At 38.4% G+C, this 24,841-nt stretch overlaps 1 protein-coding gene and 1 pseudogene across 1 annotated transcript; one reads left to right on the top strand and one right to left on the bottom strand.

Moving 5' to 3' along the window:
• Positions 1-8,298: 8,298 nt before the first annotated feature.
• On the bottom strand, positions 8,299-16,069 carry LOC150040283 (eukaryotic translation initiation factor 1A, Y-chromosomal-like; the record flags this gene model as incomplete). Its single annotated transcript, XM_090327340.1, has 4 exons — positions 8,299-8,513; positions 11,008-11,099; positions 13,042-13,123; positions 16,004-16,069. Coding segments are annotated over 4 exons (246 nt in total), but the record flags the coding sequence as incomplete, so codon positions are not given.
• A 2,894-nt stretch (positions 16,070-18,963) lies between these two features.
• LOC150040282 (pinin pseudogene) lies at positions 18,964-20,908 on the top strand (annotated as a pseudogene).
• Positions 20,909-24,841: the final 3,933 nt, after the last annotated feature.

Genomic DNA, 24,841 nt, shown 5'->3' with positions numbered 1-24,841 from the left:
TCCACCTAAGAAAAGCCCAGGGCCAGATGGATTCACAGCTGAATTCTATAAGGTCTTCAAAGCAGAGCTCACACCAATACTCCTCAAGCTCTTCAACGAAATTGAAAATGAAGGTTCCTTACCAAACTCATTCTATGAAGCCAGTATAACCCTCATGCCCAAACCAGAGAGAGATTCATCAAAGAAAGAGAACTATAGACCTATATCATTGATGAACATCGATGCAAAACTTCCAATAAAATACTAGCCAAACGTCTACAACAACTCATCAAAAAAATTATACACTATGATCAAACTGGATTCATCACAGGGAGGCAAAGCTTGTTCAACATACACAAATCAATTAATATAATTCAACACATCAACAGGAGCAAGGACAAAAATCACATGATTGTCTCAATAGACGCGGAAAAGGCATTTGACAAGATCCAACACCCCTTTATGTTAAAAGCTCTGGAGAAACTAGGAATCCATGGAACATTCCTCAATGTAATAAAGGCTGTGTATGAGAAACCCACTGCTAGTATTACACTTAATGGTGAAAATCTAAAGCCATTCCCTCTAAAATCAGGAACGAGACAAGGATGCCCACTCTCTCCACTTCTCTTCAACATAATACTAGAATTCCTAGCCAGTGCAATAAGGCAAGAAGCAAGCATAAAGAGGATCCAACTAGGGAAAGAGGAAATAAAATTATACCTCTTTGCGGATGACATGATTCTGTATTTAAAAAATCCTATAGACTTTACTCCCAAGCTCCTTGAGCTGATTCAAAGCTTTGGAAGATTAGCAGGCTATAAAATCAACCCTCAAAAATCAACTGCCTTCCTTTACGCCAACAGTGAGAGGAACGAGGCAATAATCAGGAAAGAAACTCCTTTCACAATAGCCTCAAAGAAAATAAAGTACCTAGGAATTAGCTTAACTCAGAATGTAAAGGACCTTTTCAACGAAAACTTTAAAACCCTAAAAAAGGAAATTAAAGCAGAACTAAGGAAACGGAAAAACCTCCCATGCTCCTGGATTGGAAGAATCAACATTGTGAAAATGACAGTCTTGCCAAGAGCTATCTACAAATTCAACGCAATACCCATCAATATCCCAATGGCATTCTTTAAAGAAATAGAAGAGGCATTTCAAAATTTCATATGGAATAATAAATGACCCCGTATAGCAAAAACACTTCTTAGCAGAAAGAACAGCGCTGGAGGAATTTCAATTCCAAACTTTAGACTCTATTACAGAGCTATAATTCTCAAAACAGCTTGGTACTGGCACAGGAACAGGCCTGAAGACCAACGGAATTGAACTGAGGACCCAGATACTAAACCACAGACCTATGGCCACCTAATCTTTGACAAGGGAGCCAAAAAATAGAATGGAAGAAAGATAGCCTCTTCAACAAGCTGTGCTGGCAGAACTGGTTAAGCACCTGCAGAAAACTAAAGTTGGATCCTTCTTTGTCACCTCGCACTAGAATGAACTCCAAATGGATAAAAGACCTGGAGGTAAAAGCTGACACACTGAAAACTTTACAGGAAGGAATAGGAGATACACTAGGCCTCCTTGGCACAGGTTGAAACTTTCTTAATAAGGACCAAGAATCACAACAAATCAGAGAAAGGCTGGATAAGTGGGACTGCATTAAACTGCAGAGCTTTTGTATGGCAAAGGACATAGCTAGTAAACTAATCAGGAAGCCTACAGAGTGAGAGAAGATCTTCACCAACCAAACAACAAACAAAGGCCTCATATCTACAATATATCAACAACTCAATAAATTGAATCACTCCCAAACTAATCTCCAAAGTAACAACCATCCCATTAAAAAATGGGCCAAAAACTTAAAGAGTCTTCTCTGAAGAAGAAACAAAAATGGCCTATAGACACATGAACAAATGCTCAACATCTCTGGTCATAAGAGAAATGCAAATCAAAACAACACTAAGATTCCACCTCACTCCAGTTAGAATGGCCAGGATCAGGAAAACGAATAACAACAGATGCCGGAGGGGATGTGGCCAGGAAGGATCACTACTACACTGTTGGTGGGAGTGCAAACTCGTTCAACCACTATGGAAAGCAGTGTGGCAGTGCCTCAAAAGGCTAAACATAGAACTCCCCTATGACCCAACAATTCCATTACTTGGCATTTACCCAACCATCCAGAAAGAAGGACATACTAAATCCATTTTCACAACAATGTTTATTGCAGCACTATTCACCACAGCAAAGATATGGAACCAACCTAGATGTCCCTCAGTTGATGAGTGTATCAACAAGTTGTGGTATTTGTACACAATGGAATTCTATGCTGCTGTCAGAAAGAATGACATCACTCCATTTGTTAGGAAATGGAAAGACTTAGAAAAAATCATATTAAGTGAAGTAAGCCAGACTCAAAGGAACTTAGGCTCAATGGTTTCCCTCATTCGTCACAATCAGTAGAAACCTTGGGCTCTACTTGCAGAGATCTGCAATAGAGCAAAATCTTGATACATAAGGCCAGATAGTGTGAAGCTAATTGAAAGGAACACCAGGATATTGAAACAAAAACCATATAATGAATGATTGTTTTCCTTAATATATTATGTTGTCGCTCATCTCCTTTGCCGTCCCTTGGTTATCTCATATTGGTATAGTATCTCACTTTGTTATCTGATATATTGAATTTATTTGTATTTGGATATTTGAAATTTGATAGGGAAGGGGGGAAAACCAAGATGGGTGGGGGGTGTGGGGTGGAGGGAAATGGGTACCAAGACATGTGAAAGGGTATCAATGTATGTGAATTAATGCACCTTCTATCTGGCAAATATCATGTAACCCTTTTACAAATGACAATAAAAAATAAAAAAAATAAAAAAAGAAAGTTTGGTTTTAAAATTGGTTGTCACCTGCAAGAGTAAGATTGGCAAAAAAAATATTCTTGACACTAAAATGTATGGCTGATATTGATTTTGTGTGCTTTAAGATCTTTTAGTATGAATGGGTGTGAGTGGGTGTGAGTGAACATGTTAAATTGTCAGTATGCTGTATAAAATAATGGATGAATTTATACTTGAAACACAAAGGCAATTGGGTAAATCTAAGTTTAAACTTCAAGAAAAGTATTAGTTTCGATTGCTTCTAATGTCTCAAAGGATTATTGCATTACTTTAAAGAGGAACTGGTTCAGAGTATTTTTTTAAAGATCCTAAAATCTGCATTTTAAAAATCTGGTATTGTAATACATAGAGCTGTTTACATTGTAAACGTTGTATCCTGTTTAGTACAGAGAAGCTAAGTTTGGAATTTGGAATTTATTACTTTGAGTTAAAGTTCAGAGACAAGTATCAGAAATTTAAATTTAAGTATCAATATCAGAAACTTTGCCTGTCTGTCTTTTAAAATTGTTTAGGTAATCAAATCCAAATGAAAGGACCTGAAAACTTAGGATAGTCCTGTGAGCCTATCTTTGGGGGTTATAGGTGACCTGGCAAAAGTGCAGCTCTGGGTTCCCCATGGTGGTACAGGTCCTAGGGAGAGTCCATGCATGCTGAAAAAGTAAGCTGGCAGAAAAGCTGTTCATCTAAACCTCATCAGATGGGAACAGTGGACCATCTTCATCCTGTCTCTTTTTCCTTACAGACTGACACTAGAAATCTGATGGTAAATGTGGGTAATGTGATTAGCATTTTTTAAACTGCCTCTTAAAGTATATTAAATTGGAAAAAGGCTTTTAAAAGAAATGTATAAACATTTATCTTCTCATGATTGGGTTTCATGCTACTTTACAATTAAATGTATTTTAGAAAAAGAAGGAAACTCAAGTCTGGACTTTTGGTGCACTGATGTTTGTAATTCTTGCATTAGGGAAAAACTGTGATTTGAGTTTAAACTGTTATTGGAATTCTAAGCAGTAACTAACCAATACAAAGGGAAAGTAGGACGACCAAAATGATTGCTCCATTGCTATTTCAGTTTGGTCTTTTAAGTTTATAACAATTTCCAGCAGACTCATGGAGGAGGACAGCTGATCCTTATTCAAATGTAATTTTGGCCCGAGTTCCAAGTAAGATCATGCTTAGAGACTATTTTTGTGTTGACCACCTTGTTGCTTTAATTGGAGTAAAGTGGCCTTATAAAGGACTCATTGATCTAAAAACTGCAGTTCTAAGTCAGCCTGGACAGAGCAAAGTCCCTGTAAAACTGTGGCATCTAATCTACCAGCAGAGTGCTAGTGAGGCAGAGTTGCATTGGAGCTTATAGTGGCAGAGTGCTAGCCTCGAGCTGGAGAGCTGAAGGACAGCACACAGGCCCTGAGTTCAAGTCTAGCAACCAACGAAGTGAAAAGCCAATTCCTGTTTGACACATTCCTTGGAAAAAACCAATGAAGCATCCACATGCAGAAAGCCTCTGCTTAGATGTAAGAGATGGTGTCAGATCCTAGAGCCACTCCTGCTTGGCCACTCAGAGGTGGGTTTTTTTTTCCAGCCCAATCAAGCAAACTGATCAGAAAAACTGCAGAGCCAAATTGAAAGAGAAAAGATGTTGTGAAAGGTTTAGATCCCGAATTTAGTGGAGACACAAGATTCCAATCCTTCCCGAACCTCCCCCCCAAAAAAACTAAAAAATACCCCTTTTTACTTTCTTTTCTCCCTTTTTTCTCATTTTCTACCCTTTTTCATTTGCGTTTTTATGCTTTTTTTAATATTATAATTCTTTCCTTCCCTCTCCCCCATTCCTTCTGTCATTGTGATCCTTCCTAGAAACATACTGACAGCACTGGGTACAGACTGGATACAAAGGCATTTATATTGATACAGTCACCTTCTTTTTTTATCTCTTGGTTCCCAACCTTTGTATTTCTTGTCTAAGAACTCACAATTGTGTGGGATCTTCCCCCACCCATTTTTCTTTTTCTTTTTTTAATTTACTCTTTAAAATTTTTATTATTGAATTCTCCAATATATACCTTCCTTTTTTCTCTATATATCCTCCTTATAACTTTTCTTATTTTCATAAGTTTTATCTTTTTTTTTCTAAATTTTGTACTCAACTATTTTACCTTTCCCCCTAAATCTTGTTTAGTATTACTCTTGCTCCCATTTTCAAATCGGCAGGACAAGAATCTCAATAAAAATGGCAAACCAAAGAATACCATCCCCCACCCAATATCAACAGGCAATGGCAAAACTAGAGGAAAGTCCTCTAAATGCTATACAAATGCAATTGATAAACATGATTAATGAAAAGTTTGAAAAAAATACCGAAAGAGATACAAGAGGAAGCCATACTTAAACAAGATGAAACCATAAACAAGGTGATATGTGAATGAGAGGAAGCCATAAAGGAGGCCATAATAAAGGATTTACAAAGAAAAATGGATGAATTCATAGAATCCACAAACAGAAAGTTGACCAAACTCCAACAAATGTACAAAGAGAACAAAGCTGCTGAGCTAATCACTTAAATGGAAATCAAGGAGTTAAAGAAGTCCGTACCTGATCGAAAACAAGAGATGCAAGGCATCAAAAATGAGCAATTAGAAGCAAGGGAGATGAAGAATAAAGTAGAAAGCTTTGATAGCAGGTTAGACAATGTAGAAGACAGAATTTCCGGGGTTGAAAATAACTTAACTGTTATAGAGAAAGAAGAGAAAATGAGTCAAACAAAATCTAGGAAATATGAGAGAATGCTTCAGGAGGTCCAAGATACAATTAGGAAGCCTAATTTAAGCCTAATTGAGAATGAGGTCATTTACTTCAGGGATTCATCTCAGAGAACTTCCCAAATATCCAGAAGGGCAGGCCCATCCAGATACAAGAAGCATTTAGAACCCCAAACACACCCTACCAGAAAAAGACATCCCATAGCCACATTATAATCCAAATTGGATCAATAGAGACCAAACAAAGGATCCTAAAAGGAGCCGGGGAGAATAGAACAATCACTTACAAGGGAAAATCAATCCAAACAACCACAGATTTCTCATCTGAAACCATGCAAGCAAGAAGAGATTGGAAGGATATATGTCATGCCCTTAAGACAAATAAGTTCCATTCAAGAATTCTGTACCCCAGCTAAGCTCCCATTCATAACTGAGGGAACAATAAAAACCTTCCACTCCAAGGAAAAGTTGCAACATTACGTAGCAACCATACCAGCATTACAGGAAATTCTCAAAGATGTTCTACACACTGAAAACCAACACAAACGTGATACTGACAAAGGTACGGCACCTAAAAATAATACCAGCTAGTAAGTACTGCAAGAACTGTCAAGCCACAGGCCCTAATGAAAGCTTTTAAAAATGGCAGGAACTAGTTAATATTTTTCAATCCTAACCTTCAATATCAATCGACCTAACTCTCCAATTAAATGGCATAGACTGTCTAGTTGCATCAAAAAGCAAGATCCATCATTCTGCTGTCTTCAAGAGATACATCTTGCCCTCCAAAACAAATATTTTTTGAAAGTGAGAGGTTGGAATAAAGTTTATCAAGCTAACGGTCCCCATAATCAGGCTGGCGTTGTCATCTGCATATCAGATAAAATAGACTTCAAACGAAAATTAGTGAGAAAAGACAAAGAAGGTTATTACATACTAAGAGAGGGTTATCTCCTCCAGGAGCACTTAACCATCTTAAATATCTACACACCTAATCCAGGAGCTCTGAACTTCATCAAGCAAACTTTACTATCACTATATCCACACATAGACAGAAACAGTGATGGCTGGTGACTTTAACATACCACTGTCACCTATGGACAGATCAACCAGGCAAAAACTCAACAGAGAAAGCTCAGAATTGAACAGCTGCATAGACCAACTAGATCTAATGGACATCTACAGATTATTTCACCCAGCAACATCACAATATACATTTTTTTTCAGCAGCAGCACATGGAACATTTTCAAAAATAGACCACATTTTAGGGCATAAAACAAACCTGGGCAGGTTCAGAAAGACTGAAATTATTCCCTGCTTTCACTCAGACAGTCAACAAGGGCATCAAATTGGAACTGAATACCAATCTCCACCAAGGAAAACCTGGTAACTCAAGGAAATTGAACAGCAAATTGTTCAATCACCAATGGGTCATTGAAGAGATCAGAACAGAAATTCAACAGTTTATATTCAAGAGTCATATAATAGAACAAAACCTAAATATTTAACGCCATATAGAATGACCCTAAGTGAAAGGACCTCTAAGATATAGAAACAAAACCCATATAATGCGTGATTGTTGTTTTAATGTACTATGTTATCTCTCATCTCTTTTGCTCTCTTGCTTATCTCATATTGTTACAATATTTCACCTTGTTATCTGATATATTTTTTATGTGCTTAATTGGTTATTTGAAATAAGAGAGGGGAGCGAGGAAATCAAGATGAGTGGGAGGAAGGAGGAGGGAAATGGGGACCATGACATGAGAAAGGGTATTAATATTTATGAAGTAATGTATCTTCTATCTGGCTAATATAATGTAACCATTCTATTAATTACGATAAAATTATATGAGAAAGATATGTACGTAAAAAAGGAAACAACCATCCCAATAAAACATGGGTGAAAGGCTTTTTTCTTTTTACCATTAATATTTTTCATATTTTTATTATTATTAATAGAAGGGTTACATGATATTTGCCAGGTAGGAGGTGCATTAATTCACATACACTGACACCCTTTCACATGTCTTGATCACCATTTTCCTTCATCAGAAAGAACGACATTGCCCCATTCGTAAGGAAATGGAAAGACATAGAAAAAAATCATAGTAAGTGAAGTAAGCCAGATCCAAAGACACATAGGCTCCATGGTTTTCCTCCTTTGGAACAATCAGGACACATGAAGTATACGTCTAGTATACAGGGGATCACAATAGCACAAAAGCTAAGTACACATGGCCACATGAAATGAGGCTAAGTTTAATGTAGTCCAGGATAAGGAAACAGGAGGCTTGTCTTAGTGACTGTTGTTTTCAATCAGTAAACTGTTGCATCATGTGAAGTTATTTCTTTTCTCTTTTGTTTCCCCTTATGCTTTATCTTATGTTGTTACTCTATCCAACTTTGGTACCTGCTATCTTGTATATAAATGTATTTATTTATAAAAGGGAATGTAAGGGATGAATGGGAGGGGTTGCATGGAGGGAAAGCGGGAGAAAAACACGGGAAGGGGTAACAATGTTCAAGAACTAATGTACCCACTACCTGATGAATATAACTGTAACCCCTCTATATATCACAATAAAATAAAATAAAAACAAAAATGAACTATTGTCTTAATAGTAAATATTTCACTTTTATTAGTAAATTCCACTTGACCTCAAGACAGTTAACATGTTAATTAAAATAACTCAGCATCTTCCTTCTTCACAGCAACATTGAAACTGGTTTTTGAAAACAGAACAACCAACTCTCTACTCATGCAAATGAAACTGCCCTTTGCAGATGATGGTCAAGATCACAACTGTAGAACAATCCTTGAAGACTGGAATAACATTTGTTGAGTTCAGCCTAGTTCTGTAAGTAAAAGAAATGACAGATCCAGTGACTAAAGATCACTACAATGTAATACTGTACAGAAGGATCTCTGTAAAGTTATCTGTATAATGCCATACAGATAATATTCATACATCCAATTTTCCCCTTTTTCTGCCTGTTGCCAATGTGTCTTTCTTTGTTTCTATATAGGCAAATTTAGATTGCAGCATACATACTGATGGTGTGTAAATGGATGTTTACTTGAGTAAAATTTTCACAGACACTTTTCTATTCATCTCATTACTACTTCATATTTTGACTTGTTACCAAACACACTGATGCATCAAATTAATGTCATTACTACCTCCATTTTTGATCAGTATATATGCTTATACAGAATATATATGTAAAATATACTATACATAACTATATAGCATATGTTCATAATACATTAATTTGTATTCTGTAAATATTGTATGATGTACAGTCTAGGATAAATGTATAGTATAGGATATATAAAATACTATATGTTCTACAGGTATTTTACCTGGCAAGAAACATATATAAGAATACATCCTATCTTACATAGGATATGACATGTACTCTATATTTACACAGTGTATTATATACACACATCACATACACATTTATGTCTAATCACATACTAGCTAACTTTATGTAGACATTCTTCCATTCTTTTAACCGTCTGAAATAGACCTAGATGGATCTAAAAAATTAGCATTTTTGAGATGATATGGATGAATGATTCTCAAAGAAGTCTCAACATCAGGATCATGGTACAGTAATCTAACTTTCTCAAGATTATCCTATACATTTTTTGAAACCTCTGGCAACTATGTTGAATGTAAAAGTTTTTCAAAACTATCAGGCACAGTTTCATCTCAGCAATCAGTCAAACTGTCAATATAAGGGAATTTTGTACCAGAACTGAGATATCAAAACCTATTACTGAGTCAATTTTCTTCAAAACCATTTATGTAAGTTGATTTCCAATAGAGGTATATTTAAAAAGAGGCTGATAAAAGTAGAAGCTACACTATAATCCCAATTGCTTCTATGAATTCATATATTGATACATGTAACACATATACAATACATAGTGTGGTGTTAAGAATAAAAAAGAATTTTGCTTGTAATATTTTACACCTCTGGCCATGAAGTGTTAAAGCATAGTTATGTGCCGAGTGCTGTTTGCTTACCATTATAATGGATTTATTTTCTGAATAGACCTTACATATATGGCTGTATATTGTGTCTCTATCTATATAAACACACCCATATATGTACACAAATGTACATACAAATATCTGTGTTTACATGCAAATCCAGGATTTATTCTGACCAATGAAATGATGGAATCTCCATGCTTGTCCCTAACAACGCTTTAGAGTACACTGCAATTTCACTAATACCTTTAGTAACTCTAAGTCTAATACCACTTAAGGAAGGTATGGTTTCAAAGCTGCTATGCTTTTCTCTCTCTCTTTCCCTTTTTCTCTCCCTCTCTCTCTCTGCCTCGGTCTCTCTGTTTCTCTTTCTCTCTCTTCTTTCCTTTCTTCCTTTCTTTCCTCCTTTCTAAGCCATCTCTAGGTTCTCTAGGTATTGTTTTGTTTGCATGAGTCAGTTTGGGGCCTTGAACTCAGGATGTAGGCACTTTCCCTGAGATGTTTTGCCCACAGCTCTACTTCTGGCATTTTGGGGGACAAATGGAGATAAGTATCTCCATCCATGACCCTCAGATCTTAGCTCCTGAACAGCTAGCATTACAGATATGTGCCCACCCCTCTAAATGCTCTTACTTAAACAAATTAAGCTTATAGAAATGCCTTGTAACAAAAGCCATATATGTTGCTGCAAAAAGAAAGCATACAAAATGTGTTTCAAACATAAACAAATTGAGTAACTAATTCTGAACAATCCCAAATTTACAATTTATGAACAAGTATCAAAACATGCCCTTAACTTTAAACAGAGGACATTCTTTTGTTAAAAATTGTTGTGTTGGTGGACGCTGGTGGCTCATGCCTGGAATCCTAGGTATTCAGGAGGCTGAGATCTGAGGATTGGTTCAAAACCAGGCTGGACAGGAATTCAATAAGACTCTTATCTGCTATTAACCACCAGAAATTGGAACTTGAGCTGTGACTCAATATGGCTGAGAACTAGCCTTGATCAAAAGTGCTCCATAATCAAATATACACATATGTATGTATGTATGTATATATATATGTATGTATGTATGTATCTATGTATGTATGTATGTATATATGCATGCATGCATGCATACACGAATGTGATTCAGGAAAGTGTTTTTCATTTTTTTTTGAGAGAATTAACTTTATTTTTTTTTATTGTTATTAATAAAAGGGTTACATGATATTTGCCAGATAGAAGGTGCATTTATTCACATACATTGATACCCTTTCACATGTTTTGGTGCCCATTTCCCTCCCCCCCACAGCCCCAGGAAAGTGTTTTTCTTATAGATAAAATTGCATAAAGGTCTACTTACATCATCTAGGTCTTCATCATCATCACCAATATCATCAAACTGGACTTCATCATCCTCTCCAGGACCAAATGTGTCAGATTCATTGATTTTAGCTAAAAGTAACAATACATTCTTTATATAAGCAAAGTATTTTTAAAACTGCCCACTTTAGAAAATGGATCTGTATGTATATGTATATATAATTCTGTATATATATGTATACACATAGACATACACATACACACAAGTGTGTATATATTTATACTGGTTTTCCCTACAGAAATATCCATGAGGGAAGTAAAGTGTTAAATCAGTAGAGGAATACAAAGCAGCTCAAAATTGTTTACCATTCTAGGTGCCATCTCCAGCAGGGCAAAACACAAGTACCTCAAAAAAACTTCTATATAGAGCAATGTCAAGACCATATGAACTTCATTTCCTACAAAAATAAGCACTCATCTAGGGGATGCTGGCTCATACCTGTAATCCTGGAATACTCAGGAGACTGAGATCTGAGGATCACAGTTCAGTGTCAGCCAGAAAGTCTCTCACTCTCTTATCTTTAGTTAACCACACAAAATAGCAGGCAGTCATGCGGTAGAGTTCAAGGGGTAGAGTATTAGCCTTAGCACACCAACCAGCTCTGAGTTCAAACCCTTAGGACAGGCAGGAAAAGAGACAGTAAGACACATGACACATACACAGAAATGTACATACGCAAAAATATTAAGATCCTATTTCAAAAGAAAAGTTGGAGTTCTGATACTAGGGGTTCATTCTTGTATTCCTAGGCTGGGAGATTACAGTGGATAGCAGCTCAAAACCAACTCAAGCAAAAGAAGTTCATAACACTACAGTTCTAATGAACTAGTAAAACAAGGCTAGATAGGCAAGACTTAAATAGCAGAGCACCAGCTGTGAGCAAGCAAGCTCATTATGAGGCACCAAAATTTGTGGCTCAACTGATAGCCACAAGAAACCACCCAGATGCATGGCTCACACCTACAATCTATTTGCTATTTGCGGACAGAAAATTATTTAGTTATTTAGGCTCATATTTATAATCTCAGTTATTTGTTGATAGAAAGAATCATGGTTCAAATCCAACCTAGGGAAATAGTTGGCAAATCTCAATTCAACTAACAAACTGGATGTAGTTGTGCATGCCTTTGGTCTCATCTTACAAGAGAATCAACACGTAGAAGGATCTCGGTATTAGTTTAGTCTCTGGTTAAAAAAATGTTAACAGCTTCCCTGAAAAAAAAATACCCACTGGAGATTTCACTCAAGTGGTAGAGCACCTTTCTAGGAACCTAGAGGTACTAGGTAAGCAAATCACAATAGTACCAACTGGAACAGAAGAGGAAAAGACTTCTCTCTGCATATTTGCAACACAACACACAGCCAGACAGCCAGACACATATACACATGTACATATTTATATACTATATACCTATTTTATTACAATTATGTATATGTATTACATACATATTATATACATTAATATATTGTCATGTATATATTATTCCCTATATATTATAATGTATGTATGTTAACATGTATATCATAGACTATTTATGTTTATGTATATTACTCCCTTGATACATAAACATTAGGAGCTTACAAACTCACAAATTCCTCCACAAATATTGTTTATGAGGGCTGGGGAGTAGTGCCACATGCATTTATGTCTACTCAGGAGACAAGAGATCTAAGAATCACAGTTTGAAGACAGCCTAGGCAGGGATGTTCATCTGATCCCTGATCCTATAAAGTACTCAATAAATGGAAATGAATCTGTGGCTCAATGGGTAGAATGCTAGTCTGGAGAAAAAAAAGCTCAATGGCAGAGTCCAAACTTTGAACTCAAAGCCCAGGACTGCCTCGAAACAAACAAAATCGAAAAGCAAAAAAAAAAAGTTTGCAGGCAAGTCCTACTATTTCTTTCTAATATACTGGCAATGTAAACAGACATAATTTTATCACAACTTGTTCACCTAAACCTTTACACACAATAACAACACATAACATTGTAAAAGAAGAATGGAAAATTACCATGTTCTGGAAGTTCTCCATATGCCTTCAGATTTCTAGCTTCATCAGCATTATACTTTAAAATCACATCAGCTTTGTTATCCTTAGGAATAAAGAAACAGCCTTGAAAGTGCTTATAACAAATATTATCAGTTGTTTCTTCAATGACAGGCATTAATATAAAGCTCAGCTGGCCAGGCTAGATAGCTAACCAGCCTAATCCTAGCTACTCAGGAAGCTGAGATCTGAGGATTGCCATTCAAGGCCAGCGCAGGCACTGAAGCCCCATGAGACTTATCACCAATTAACCACTGGAAAACTGGAAGTGGCCCTGTGGCTCAAGGGACAGGACCGGAGGCTTGAGCAGAAGAGCGGAAGGACAGTGGCCAGGACCAGAGTTCAAGCCCCATGACTGAAAAAATATTCTCTGGGTTTAAATTCTCGGGAAAGAAGTATGTTACATACTTATGGTAAGTCATAACATGGAAAGGATTACTGCACTTTCAATCTTCATAAAAACAAAACAGAAAAAGCTTCACATTTTATTTATTATTTAACACTGTTTGTTGACTGGAAGGCTGCAAAACAGCAGTGTAGTTTTTTGGTCAAACCAACCTTTGTAAACTGACTGGAGACAACTCAATCAGTGCACAACACCAAGTTCAAGGGTGTTTTACCGCTTCCTTATTTGCTTTGAAGTCTGTGAGTATAAGTGTGTTTTTGCCCTGACCCCTGCTTTGAATCCAGCAAACAGCTATAGAATGGTCTTAAAATGCATTGGTCCTTTGCCCTATGTTCTGTCATTCTCAGGATATGGAAAGGGTCACAAAAAAAGGAAAGTTGTTAGGAAAGTGGAAGAGTCACTTTGGGAATTACGGCCAACAACAGGAAAAATTTCAGCCACTAGAATGGTATCCAGAAGGAGTAAGAAACTAGATCTACCACGTTTTAATAAAGTTAAAATTTAAAAAACTAGGGGCCAGGGGTTTGGCCTAGTGGTACAGTGCTTGCCTAGCATGCACAAGACCTGGGTTCTATTTCGTGGTACCACATACATAGATTAAAAACCCAGACGTGGTGCTGGGTCTGAAGTGGTAGACCTCTAGGCTTGGGAAAGTCCAAAGACAGTGCTCAGGCCCTGAGCTTGAACCCAGAACTGGCAAAAACTTCAGAAAGAATTAGAGTAAATGTATTAAATAAATGTTAAGAAATGTTAAGATGTTGATGAGACTGCTGTGTCCATTAGTGGAAACTACCAACAAAATATATTTTTATTTTTTTTTTAAACAGGTGGAATTGTAGGGTCAGGAGTTTAGCCCTAGTGGTAGAATGCTTGCCTAGCAGCATCAATTACACAATACACAGAAAAACGCCAGAAATGGTACTGTGGCTCCAGTGCACAGGCCCTGAGATTAAGCCAAAAGACTGGCAAAAACAAAACAAACAAACAAAACAAAACACATGGGGGGTGGGGATGAGTTGTAGAATTAAAAAATTCTGGGGGGATACTGATTTGAATATTTTGTTTTCAATGACAATTATAATTGGACAAATGATCAAAAGAAATAAAGGAATTGGGCCAAGAGGAGATAACATCTACAGACTATTCTACTGAGCAATAGCAAAACAAAACTACTACTTCTAGTAGTGATACTTTCTTACATAGTTGTATTTTTTTAAACTGGTGAAAATCAAATAATCAAATACACTTTTTTTGCCAGTCCTGGGCTTGAGCTCAGGGCCTGAGCACTGTCCTTGGACTTTCTCAAGGCTAGCACTCCACCACTTGAGCCTCAGCACCACTTCTGTTTTTTTCTATGTATGTGATACCAAGGAATCCAACCTGGGTCTTTGCATGCTAGGCAAGCAATCTACCAGTAGGCCAAACTCCTGGCCTCAAATGTACTTCTTAAGTTTGAAACTTATAGAGGACTCTGCCATTTATTTTAGTAGACATTTTCAATTTATAGCAAACAGTTAATAGTTTGCATGCATGTCTCAATGTTCACGAAAACACTGTAACATTTTTATAATTTTACTGCTTTGTGTAGTCATGAACCATGTTCCCAGCCCCAAACTTGTGATTTCCTCAACTGTGTAAAGTTCCCAGATTTGGATTTCTAAACCCAGTAAATAATGAGCCTGAGCCAGTAAAATGCTCTCTGTGTATAGCAGCAGTTACTCAGGACATTGAAGCAAGAGGATCATTATACTCTACAAGTCAAAGCACACAGTGGGCCACATCCTGAGATCCTTATTAAACCTAACGGTTTGTTCATATCCTAGGACTGACACCAAACAAAAAAAATGGATAGAACATGACTTGGGCCTCTAGTGAAACAAAGGTTTAAGGTGTGTATGTATTCAAAGATCAATAAAAATTCATTTTTAAAACACTGCAAAGAAAGAAGACAAAAAGCTCATGTAAAAAAGAGAAAGTAGGGAAGTGAATATTATCAGCATAAATAGTATGTACAAATAGAAATGTCCCAATGAAACCTCTCACATATAATCAATATGCACTAATAACTTTAGAAAGCAGTAAGAAAGACCAACTTGTCTGTAAAATTAATGCACTCATTGAAAACATCACCATAAACTGCCATTTTCATTTTAGAGAAGGTAATTTAAAAAGCAGTAAAAACAACACATATGATAACAGCAATGGGAATATCAGCCAACACCAGTCTTTTATCACTGACTGATGCTTAACACAGAACTTTCAAATAAATGATGATATTTATCTAGACCTACTAGAGATTATTAACTGCATGTACTATTTAAAAGAAACAAAAAACATTTTCCCACAAAAACACGCGTGTCTCTATAGCCACTTTGGAAACCCTTGTGGATAAAAATAATCCTGTGTCTTCAAATTCAACTAGCTCTTAATAAATATCAGCATGAGGAGAAGGGACAGAGCCTGGAATTGATCACAGATGCTAATTCTGTTACTAAGTAATAAAGACATAGGACTTTTTACCTGATAGTCTCGCAGACCAACCAGTATAATGTCTGAGGCATTTATCCAAACCTGTAAAAGGCAATTTATTGCATATTACCACAAATAATAAAGAGCAGTGTTAGATATACCAGTCATTATTATTCGTCTATTTTGGGCAAAGTACCCATGAACAACTGGAAGATGAAAAGGTGCTGCAGAAAGCCAACACAACCAGGACCACAAGTTCAAGTCCACCTTTGCTCATACAGCACTTTCCTGTTACAAAGAGACATTGTCTTTCACACAGTATATAATTGCTTTAAAAAAGAATTAACCCACTAAAATTAGAGGTGTAGCTCATTGTGCAAACATAACTTTCCTCCTATGCACAGTCCCTGGGCTCAAATCTCATCAGCAGAAAATAAAGGGGGAAGACATAATAAAGAAAAAAATGTAAGGTGTCCTGACAGTCATACGTGAAGCCTCGCATGACATATGCCAAATTTACTTCAAATCCTTGGCAGAAAAATTATTCTTTAACAAAAAATGAGACCAAGTACCACAACTGTTAGTGATGATAGTTTGTTATCCAAATAAACAAGAATTACTCATCGAAACCAAACCTCTACCCTCCATCTACAGAAATGTAGGTCCTGTCATTGGCAGAACAGTGTGTTGCAAAATGCTTACATTAACAATCCTTACCTCGACCTAAGGTCAGTGACTCGTGACTGTAATCCCAGCTACTTAGGAGGACTGCAGTTCAGAGCCAGCATGAGTAGGAAAGTCCATGATGCTTTTAGCTCCAATTTACCACCACAAAGCTAGAAACAGATCTGTCACTCAAGTGGTAGAATGCTAAGCCTTTAGCAAAGCCCTGGGTTCAAGCCCCAATACTGGCATCAAAATTAAATTAAAAATAAATAAATACATAATGGGGAGGAGGTTAATTCTGGTGAATCATGATGAATCAAGATTTGTGCCCATTCCAAAAAAAAAGGTCCAGAAAACACTTTGGTCACTTTCAACATGTCATCACTCAACTAAGATTCAGTTAGCAAGTCTTCACCATACATGCTCCACCACCAATGGTAATAGTCTCATACACTATAATAAAGACTGCTTTTCTTTAAAAGCCACCCACACAGGCTTATTCTCCTATGGTACAGCAATACAAATAAAGTAAGATAGCTCGTACAAATAAATGCCAGTAAGTTGGAGAAGAAGGAACTCACAGACTCGAGTGTGTGTATCACATATGTATGTCAGATAGATGATTACACGAAAGGCATCTATCATGTGGCATATATATATGTACATATATATATATACATATATGTAGTCCACCTATGATATATAGGGCTGATATGTATATATGTATCACACACACATATATATATGCATCTCCTACACACAATGTAATTTATAAACCAGTCTAATGTTGTAATCTATTTTTTTAATATATCTGACTCAGAATTGCCTAATACCACATACATTTCCCGGAACTGACAAAATGAACACTGATTTCTTTAGTACACCCTGTAGTCTCTTTCCATCTGAAATAATTCCTATGTTTTTTATTCCTTACTACAGCCAATACTTAATTCAATCGAGACCGCTTGTTTTATAGATTCATTTTATTTGTTTCCTCAGTGTTATATGCATAATGAATCTTTCTAGCCAATACAATAGAGGTGGGGAAAATGAGAGAGATCAAGGATCTTATTTTACTTTCTATATCATAATGCACATCACTAATTTTCCAGAGAGTTTTGAGAGTTCCACAAAAAAACCTCTTACTTTAAAAGAAATTACTTTTGTGTTATTTTGTTGTTAATATGAAGGTGCTATAGAGAGAGGTTACCATTGTATAAGTCAGGTATTGAATACATTTCCCTTTTTGGACAATATCACCCCTTACTTAGTTTTTAAAACCAATTATTTTTATAGCAAACCCATATTACAGCACAACAAGGGGATGGGCTAGAGGACCTGAGTTCTAAGGCCAGTACTACCACCACCCTCAACAACAAAACGAATCCATGAAGTAAACAAAAATCCATACCGTACCTTTTTCCTCAAGTTTCCTCTGATATGACATAGCCTGCTTATGCCATCAAAACACATTGCTTATAATCGTCCGTTTCCCAACATTTTGAGAACTTGTGCATACTCTGTAGTTGGGATAAAATTCAACATTGGTCTGAGTTCAAGACCCAGGACCAGTGTAATACATATATATGTACATACATTTATACATACTAGTATCACTCTCTGCCAAATAAATCTCCCTTGCCTCAGAGAAAGCTAAAACAAACGGCTTCATTATTAGTAAGTCCTACATTTACACTATCAACTAGTCTATAAGATAAAAACACTGTTCAGAGGTAAAATGTCAGATGTTGAGTTCAAGTATTCCTCAAACCATCCCAATGTTCTTAAGAAGGATACTGTTAAGAATAGAAGCCATGGACATCTTGTGGGAAAAGAATAAAAGTGGGGTAGGAGGGGCTAGGTGTTTGGCCTAGGGGTCGAGTGCTTGCACACTCAAAGACCCGGGTTTGAGTCCTTGGTACCACATACATAGGAAAAACACAGAAGTGGAGCAGTGGCTCCAGTGGTAGAGATTTAGCCTTGAGAAACCCTAAGTGCTCAGGGCTTTAGATCAAAGCTCTGAACTGGCAAAAATAAAGAGGAGAGTAGGAAAGGGAAATAAAATGTAAGAGAACCTACACAACACTCCATAGCAGAGTTAATCCAGAGAAAATCTAACACACGAAAAGGCTGTCTACACAGCGGTGAGATTATTTTCTGATAGCTTCTGAATATACATGTGCTCCAAACATTTCCAGCATGTGGCAACAAAAAAGAAAAGTATGAAAGTTTGCTGTTAAGTTCCACATCTTATACAAATAAGAAATTCAAAGGCAAATATAGAAAGGCCTTTGGTGATAGAAAAGCATGTTTCATGTGATTGAAAAATGTGAACATTTCAGAAGATGGTGGTCACAGTGAGAACTTTGCAGGAACAGCTAGAAAAGACCAAAGAGAGCCTAAACAACGTAGATGAAAACATCCGCAAGCTCACGGGGTGAGATCCAAATGACGTGAGACCCATGCAAGCCGAACAGCTGGCCCTTTCTGGGGTGGGGAGCATCGGACAGGAAGAGAATCATACCAAGAGAGCAACCCAGAGGAGGAGGATGTCAATAAGCTGGCACTACAGTCTTCAGCTGTAGCTACCTCTGAAGAACACACACACAGAGACCGCCTTATCCAGGATCAAAATATGGATGTAAAGGGAAAGTAGAGGTATCGATGAATATTTGGCTTATTGTTGGGTACTCTTCAGAAATTTAAACAAGAATCTACAGATGTCAGGAAATTGAACAAAAACTTGAAGTTCAGGCAGAAGAAGAGAGAAAGCAAGTTGAACATGAGAGGAGAGAACTATCTGAAGAGAGACATGTAAAACAGACAGAACGGTGGCTTTTGGAAGGTTGGGCTTCCGCAGCTGCAAGAAGAATGCAATGAACATAATGCCAAGGTAATTAAGTATAGACAAACTAACACAGATCTCCATTTGTTCTATATTCCTGGAAGAATGTGTCCAGATACCCCAAATCCAATAGAAGAATCACAGAGAAAAATGAATGTGTTATTTGAAGGTACACGCTCAAATTTGGAATGTGTTATTTGAAGGTACACGCTCAAATTTGCAGAACAAATAGGCCTAGAAGGCACACCATGAAAGAAAAAGGGCATCAGCTGGTGCATAATGAAGAACAGAAGCGGGAACAAGAAGAAGGTAAGGTGGCACATCCAGAGGAAAAGTTGGAGGAGACAGGTAATCAGCACAATGATGTAGAAATAAAGGAGGCAGAAGAGGCAAAGAAAGTAGGCATAGTGCATAGTGATGCAGAGAAAGAACAGGAGGAGGAGGAGGAGCAAAAACAGGAAATGAAGGTTAAGTTTGAGGAGGAAACAGAGGCAAAGGAAAGTGACAAACAACAGGATAGTCAGCCTGAAGAAGTTATGGATGTGCTAGAGATGGTTGAGAATGTCCAAAATGTAATTGCTGAGCAGAAAGTGATGGAAACTAATCAAGTTGAAAGCATAGAGCCTTCAGAAAATAAAACTAGCAAAGAATTGGAGCCAGAGATGGAATTTGATGTTGAGCCAGATAAAGAATATGTCTCTTTCTCCTGCAAAAGCCAATGTTAGTGTTATAGAAGTGGAGAAGAAACCTGAGGAAAAAGCATTTGAAAAAGAATCTGAACCCCAACGTGAGCCTGTGGCTCAGCCTCTAACCCAGGTGCAGTCTCAGCCCCATCAAGTTCATCAACCCCAGCCTCTTTCTCAGCCCGAGACTTTGACATTAGCTGTTTCAGCTCAGGTTATTCAGGAACAAAAGAATCAACTACCTGAGAGGAAAGTGTTTGCTGTTGAGCCTGTACAACTCACTGAAGTGCCAGTAGTGGAACCAGTTTAACAGCGCACTCCACAGTACAAGCTGAAGCAACAGCAATAGTAGCAGTTCTAGTAGCAGCTCAACCAGTAGCAGCAGCAGAAACAGTTCTAGCAGTGGCAGCGTAGTAGTCAAAGCAGTTCTGGTAGTAGCTCCAGCACAAGTGGTAGTAGTAGCCAAGATAGGAGCAGCAGTACTACTAGTAGTAATGAGAGTAGAAGTCAAAGTAGGGGCCGGGGACACAATAGAGACAGAAAGCACGGTAGGAGCATGAATCCGAAGCGAATGGATACGTCAGGATTAGAGAGAAGTCACAAATCTTCCAAAGGTGGTAGTGGCACAGGCACAAGAAGATTGAAGGATAAGAATTCCAAGTCTGACAGAAAGAGATCTGTATCAGAGGGTAGTCGACCAGGCAAAAGATTTCAAGAAGTGAGAGAGACCGAAAATCAGATGGGAAAGACAAAAGGTGTTAACGGAAGAAGCCAGGCTTTCCTAGCCTATTCTTTGCAGCAGAAGATTTCTTGAGTTAAAGGATTACCTTTCCTTGTAAGGAGGATGCTGCCTTGAGAATTGCAGGTTGTAAAAAATCTTTTTGGAAAACACAGACTGTTTGTTTACCAGACATTCTTGTACTTTTTGCATAATTTTGTAAGAGTTATTTATGAAAATTATGCGATGTTCCGGAATATGTAAAAATAATAATAAAAAGATTAACATCTCTTGTCATCTTTTCTAAATATCCTATAGGCTTCAGTAAGAATCTGTATATCTTAATAGGTAAATCTATTAAGTCTGTTCCCTTCTAATTCTGTATCGTACATTACTTTTTAGGAATAAATGTTCATTTCATTACTTTGAGATGCCTTTTTGACCCTTGTATAATCATTTTCAGTTTTTACCACTGCATAGTGAATAGGCTTAGGGTGTTTCTGGAGACTTCCTCACTTACTTGGCTTTAGCTCTCAGGTCTTTGCAGCTTAATAATCATTTACTATTTTCTGATCTCACTTGTTCATCTAAGCATTTTCCTATCTTGGTTGTCATTTTCCTGATGATGGGAGCATCATACATCTGTCTTTGATGTTACCTCTGTGCTAACAGTATATGCAATCTGTTAAACTAATGGTCACTTTTTTCTAAGAAATCTTCTAAACTTGGATTTTGAATTTGTGGTCTTGTCTTAACATTTCTGTTGGCTCTAAATGAAACATGCCAATATGTGTTTTAGAGAAGTTTTGTTCAAGGAACCACTGTATGGAAGGCTTGACTATGTAAGTAAGCAAAATAACACGCAAGCGTACCAAGTGATAACTTTGGAGTTTTATAAATCTGTATGGAGTATTTGTTGCCATTACAATACATGTGCAAATAAATGTGGCTTAAGTCTTATGTGACTTCTTAGGATTAGTACTTGTGTTTTGATATGGGCATACATTGCAAAATGGCCTGTTTTTAGTTCTTAAGAACACTATAGCTTTGTATATTCAAGTTAATGGTTTCCAGACTTAGTTTTTTTGTTCTCTGTGCAACTTGTATAAGTGGGAGTATGTTAAACCAACTCTTAAAACCTCTTTCAGAAATAGAAGAGGCAATCCAAAATTTCATATGGAGTAATAAAAGACCCCATATAGCAAAAATGCTTCTTAGCAGAAAGAACAGCGCAGGAGGAATTTGCATACCAAACTTTACACTCTGTACCAAAGTTTTATATAAAATTTCTGGATGAATACTGAAAAAATACAAAATGTAAATCTGGACAACTGATCAGAAATTGGGATTAATATCTGTTTCATGCCTGGTGTGGTAAGAATTTCCCCATAAACAAGCCAGCAAAGAGACGGACATTAGTTGGAGCAGAGAGTGGTGAAGTGTCAGCAAGCCTCCTTCCATCTCAAGAAAAATGGGTACTTCTCCTTACGACCCAATTACACAGGAGGCAATAAGAAGAAGGAGGAGCCTTGACAACAATAACAATAGTAATATAATGACAATGATAGTAATAATAAGAGGAAAACAACAAATGAGAGAGAAAAAATTACAGAAAGATTCTACCTTACTGAAAGTAAAGGGCTAGGGATATGGCTACAGTGCCTCTCATCAAGCACAGTCACTCAATTCAGATCTCATCTACATTCGGTTTGTAAACAGTTTCATACCGGGCTGCAGTAGGAATTTGTCCATAAATCAGCTGCCAAAGAGGTGGATATCAGCAGGATCACAGATGTAAAGTTTTGAGTCCAGCCTGGACAAAAAATTTAGCAAGTCCTTTCCCGCTCAAGACAAACAGGTGCCTCTCCATTACACAGAAGGCAATAAGGAGGAGGAGCACGTGATAATCATGGTGCTGCTGCAGATGATACAAATTAAACAAAAATACAGTAAGATCCCTTCCATCTCAAGAAAATACACTGTGTTGCTACTCCTTATTACCCTACTATCCAGGAAATAGAGGATCACTAATGAAAAGATTCCCACCCGCCTGAACAAAGGACTATCACACAGTTTGAATGTCACTACTCCAAGTTTGCTATGTTTTAAAGAAGATCCTTTGAGGCTAAACATCTACAAAGGTATCATTAATAAGAGAAGCCTAACTTTAAAAGACTTACTTACCTTGTCCAGCCTCTTTAAAGACCAACTCTCTTTTCTGAGATTCATTCTCATTCTTACCTCTGCGCCTGTTTTTACCTCCTTTACCAGATTATAAAAGTAAATGAGAGAATTAACGGTCGCACTTTATCTACTTTTTAAGCGTCGTTACAACTACTCCGGATGGCTGTACATACAGAGAGGAAAAGGGAAGGGATGTGGCACGGGTACACAATGGCTCCGGTGTAATTTATCCTTTTCTGTGATTGGGAGTTCCAGGAGTTCCTTTTATTGCATGCATGTTTTTAGTGTACCTTAAATAAAAACCTAATTTGTGATCTGCCCACTGGTTTGGAAACAGCAGAGTGGCAATGGCATGCCTTTGGGATACTGCACTGAATCAGGACGCATAGGACTGGGGGCCTTATTAGGAAGTGGTGGAACACGGCACGTCTTAACAGGTCTAGGGAGAAATGAAGTGGCATTTCTGCAGCCAGCTGTCAAACATCAAGAGCGTACAGAGCTCTGGGCTCAAGAGCATGAACATGGAAGACTTGTTCAGGGTTATGAAGGATGGATCTGTCCCGTTAAAAATAAACACACACATAAAAAATCACCCTTTTTGGTATTTAAATGTTCACGAAACGATCGGGATAATTCACAGGACCGCACGCGTTAGGTCTGTCTACAAGAGGAAGTTCAGTCGATGCCCACGTCTCGGCTTTTGTGTTGGCAGTGCTTAAATCGAATCTGTGGCGTTTCGGTGGAGAAAACAAAGGACCCTGCTGGTCTTAGTCGCACACTATCCAGTGCTGGGAAAGGCAGGAAAAACCTGGCTAAGTATGCCACAGTGCTCCGAATGTGAAAATCTTACTGTACTGTATGAAGGGCTGACCTCAGAAAACTTTGCTAGAGATAAACCCACACAGGATGGGTGTCGGGCGAGGGTGGGTCAAGGCCCCACCCAGGGCTCGGCTGGAAGTTTCCTGCCATATTGCTAACCATCTATGCGTCTGAGGCACAGACGCCAAGCAGGCCTTCAGGTTGAGAACGACTTCCAGAGAGTTCCCGGAAGGCCCGGCGCCCCACGGGCCAGGCCCGGGCGGCTCCCAGCGGGCCTGAGGTGCAGTCCGCCCTCAGTCGGAGGCAAAATCCTGCATTCTTGCCCAGGAGACCTACACAGGAGGACGCCGGCTGCACCCAAACGACCACACTCGGAAATGGGCCAATCGTCCCGGGGCCTCCGCCCAAGCCCAGTCAGAAGCAGCAGTCAAGCCGGAAGGAGAACTGGCTGTCTCGGGCCTAAGGAGGTTCAAGGCCCGCACACGAGACGGACGAGCCGGCCCGGAACAAGCCGCATTACCTTTATTTTTCGGCATGGTGGGTGGGGGAGAGTGGAAGCGCTCTCGGCAGGTGGCCACGAGCTCCCAAGACGAACACCGGTTCCTGGAACTGTGTGGTGGGCGGCAAGCTTAAGAGACACGGGAGCAACAGTGGCAGTTGGCCTGGCTTCCGCTGCCTGGGGGTCATGACCCTGCTCCTGCGCATGCGCAGGTCAGGCCTCAGGTCAGGCCCACAAGGCCCCGCCCCTCCCCAGCCCACCTTTCCCACCCCCCTTGCCCAGGCCCTCCTGTGCCCATCCCCGCCCCGCCCCCTCTCCGGCCTCCACAGCCAGTCCTGCTCCAGGGAAAGTCCCAGACCCGCAGACAAAGGGCCCTCACCACCCGTGCCAAAGAACCGGGCCACACTCCACACATCAGCTCTTCCTCCCGGGACACCTCCACGTTTAACCGCTCCGCACCAGGATTTCCACCTTT

This window comes from Megascapheus bottae, chromosome Y (assembly GCF_031878675.1).
Source record: "Megascapheus bottae isolate mThoBot1 chromosome Y, mThoBot2.hap1, whole genome shotgun sequence".
Taxonomy (NCBI): Eukaryota; Metazoa; Chordata; class Mammalia; order Rodentia; family Geomyidae; genus Megascapheus; species Megascapheus bottae.
Note: the sequence above shows the minus strand (reverse complement) of the source record. Positions and strands in the feature narration are given on the sequence as shown.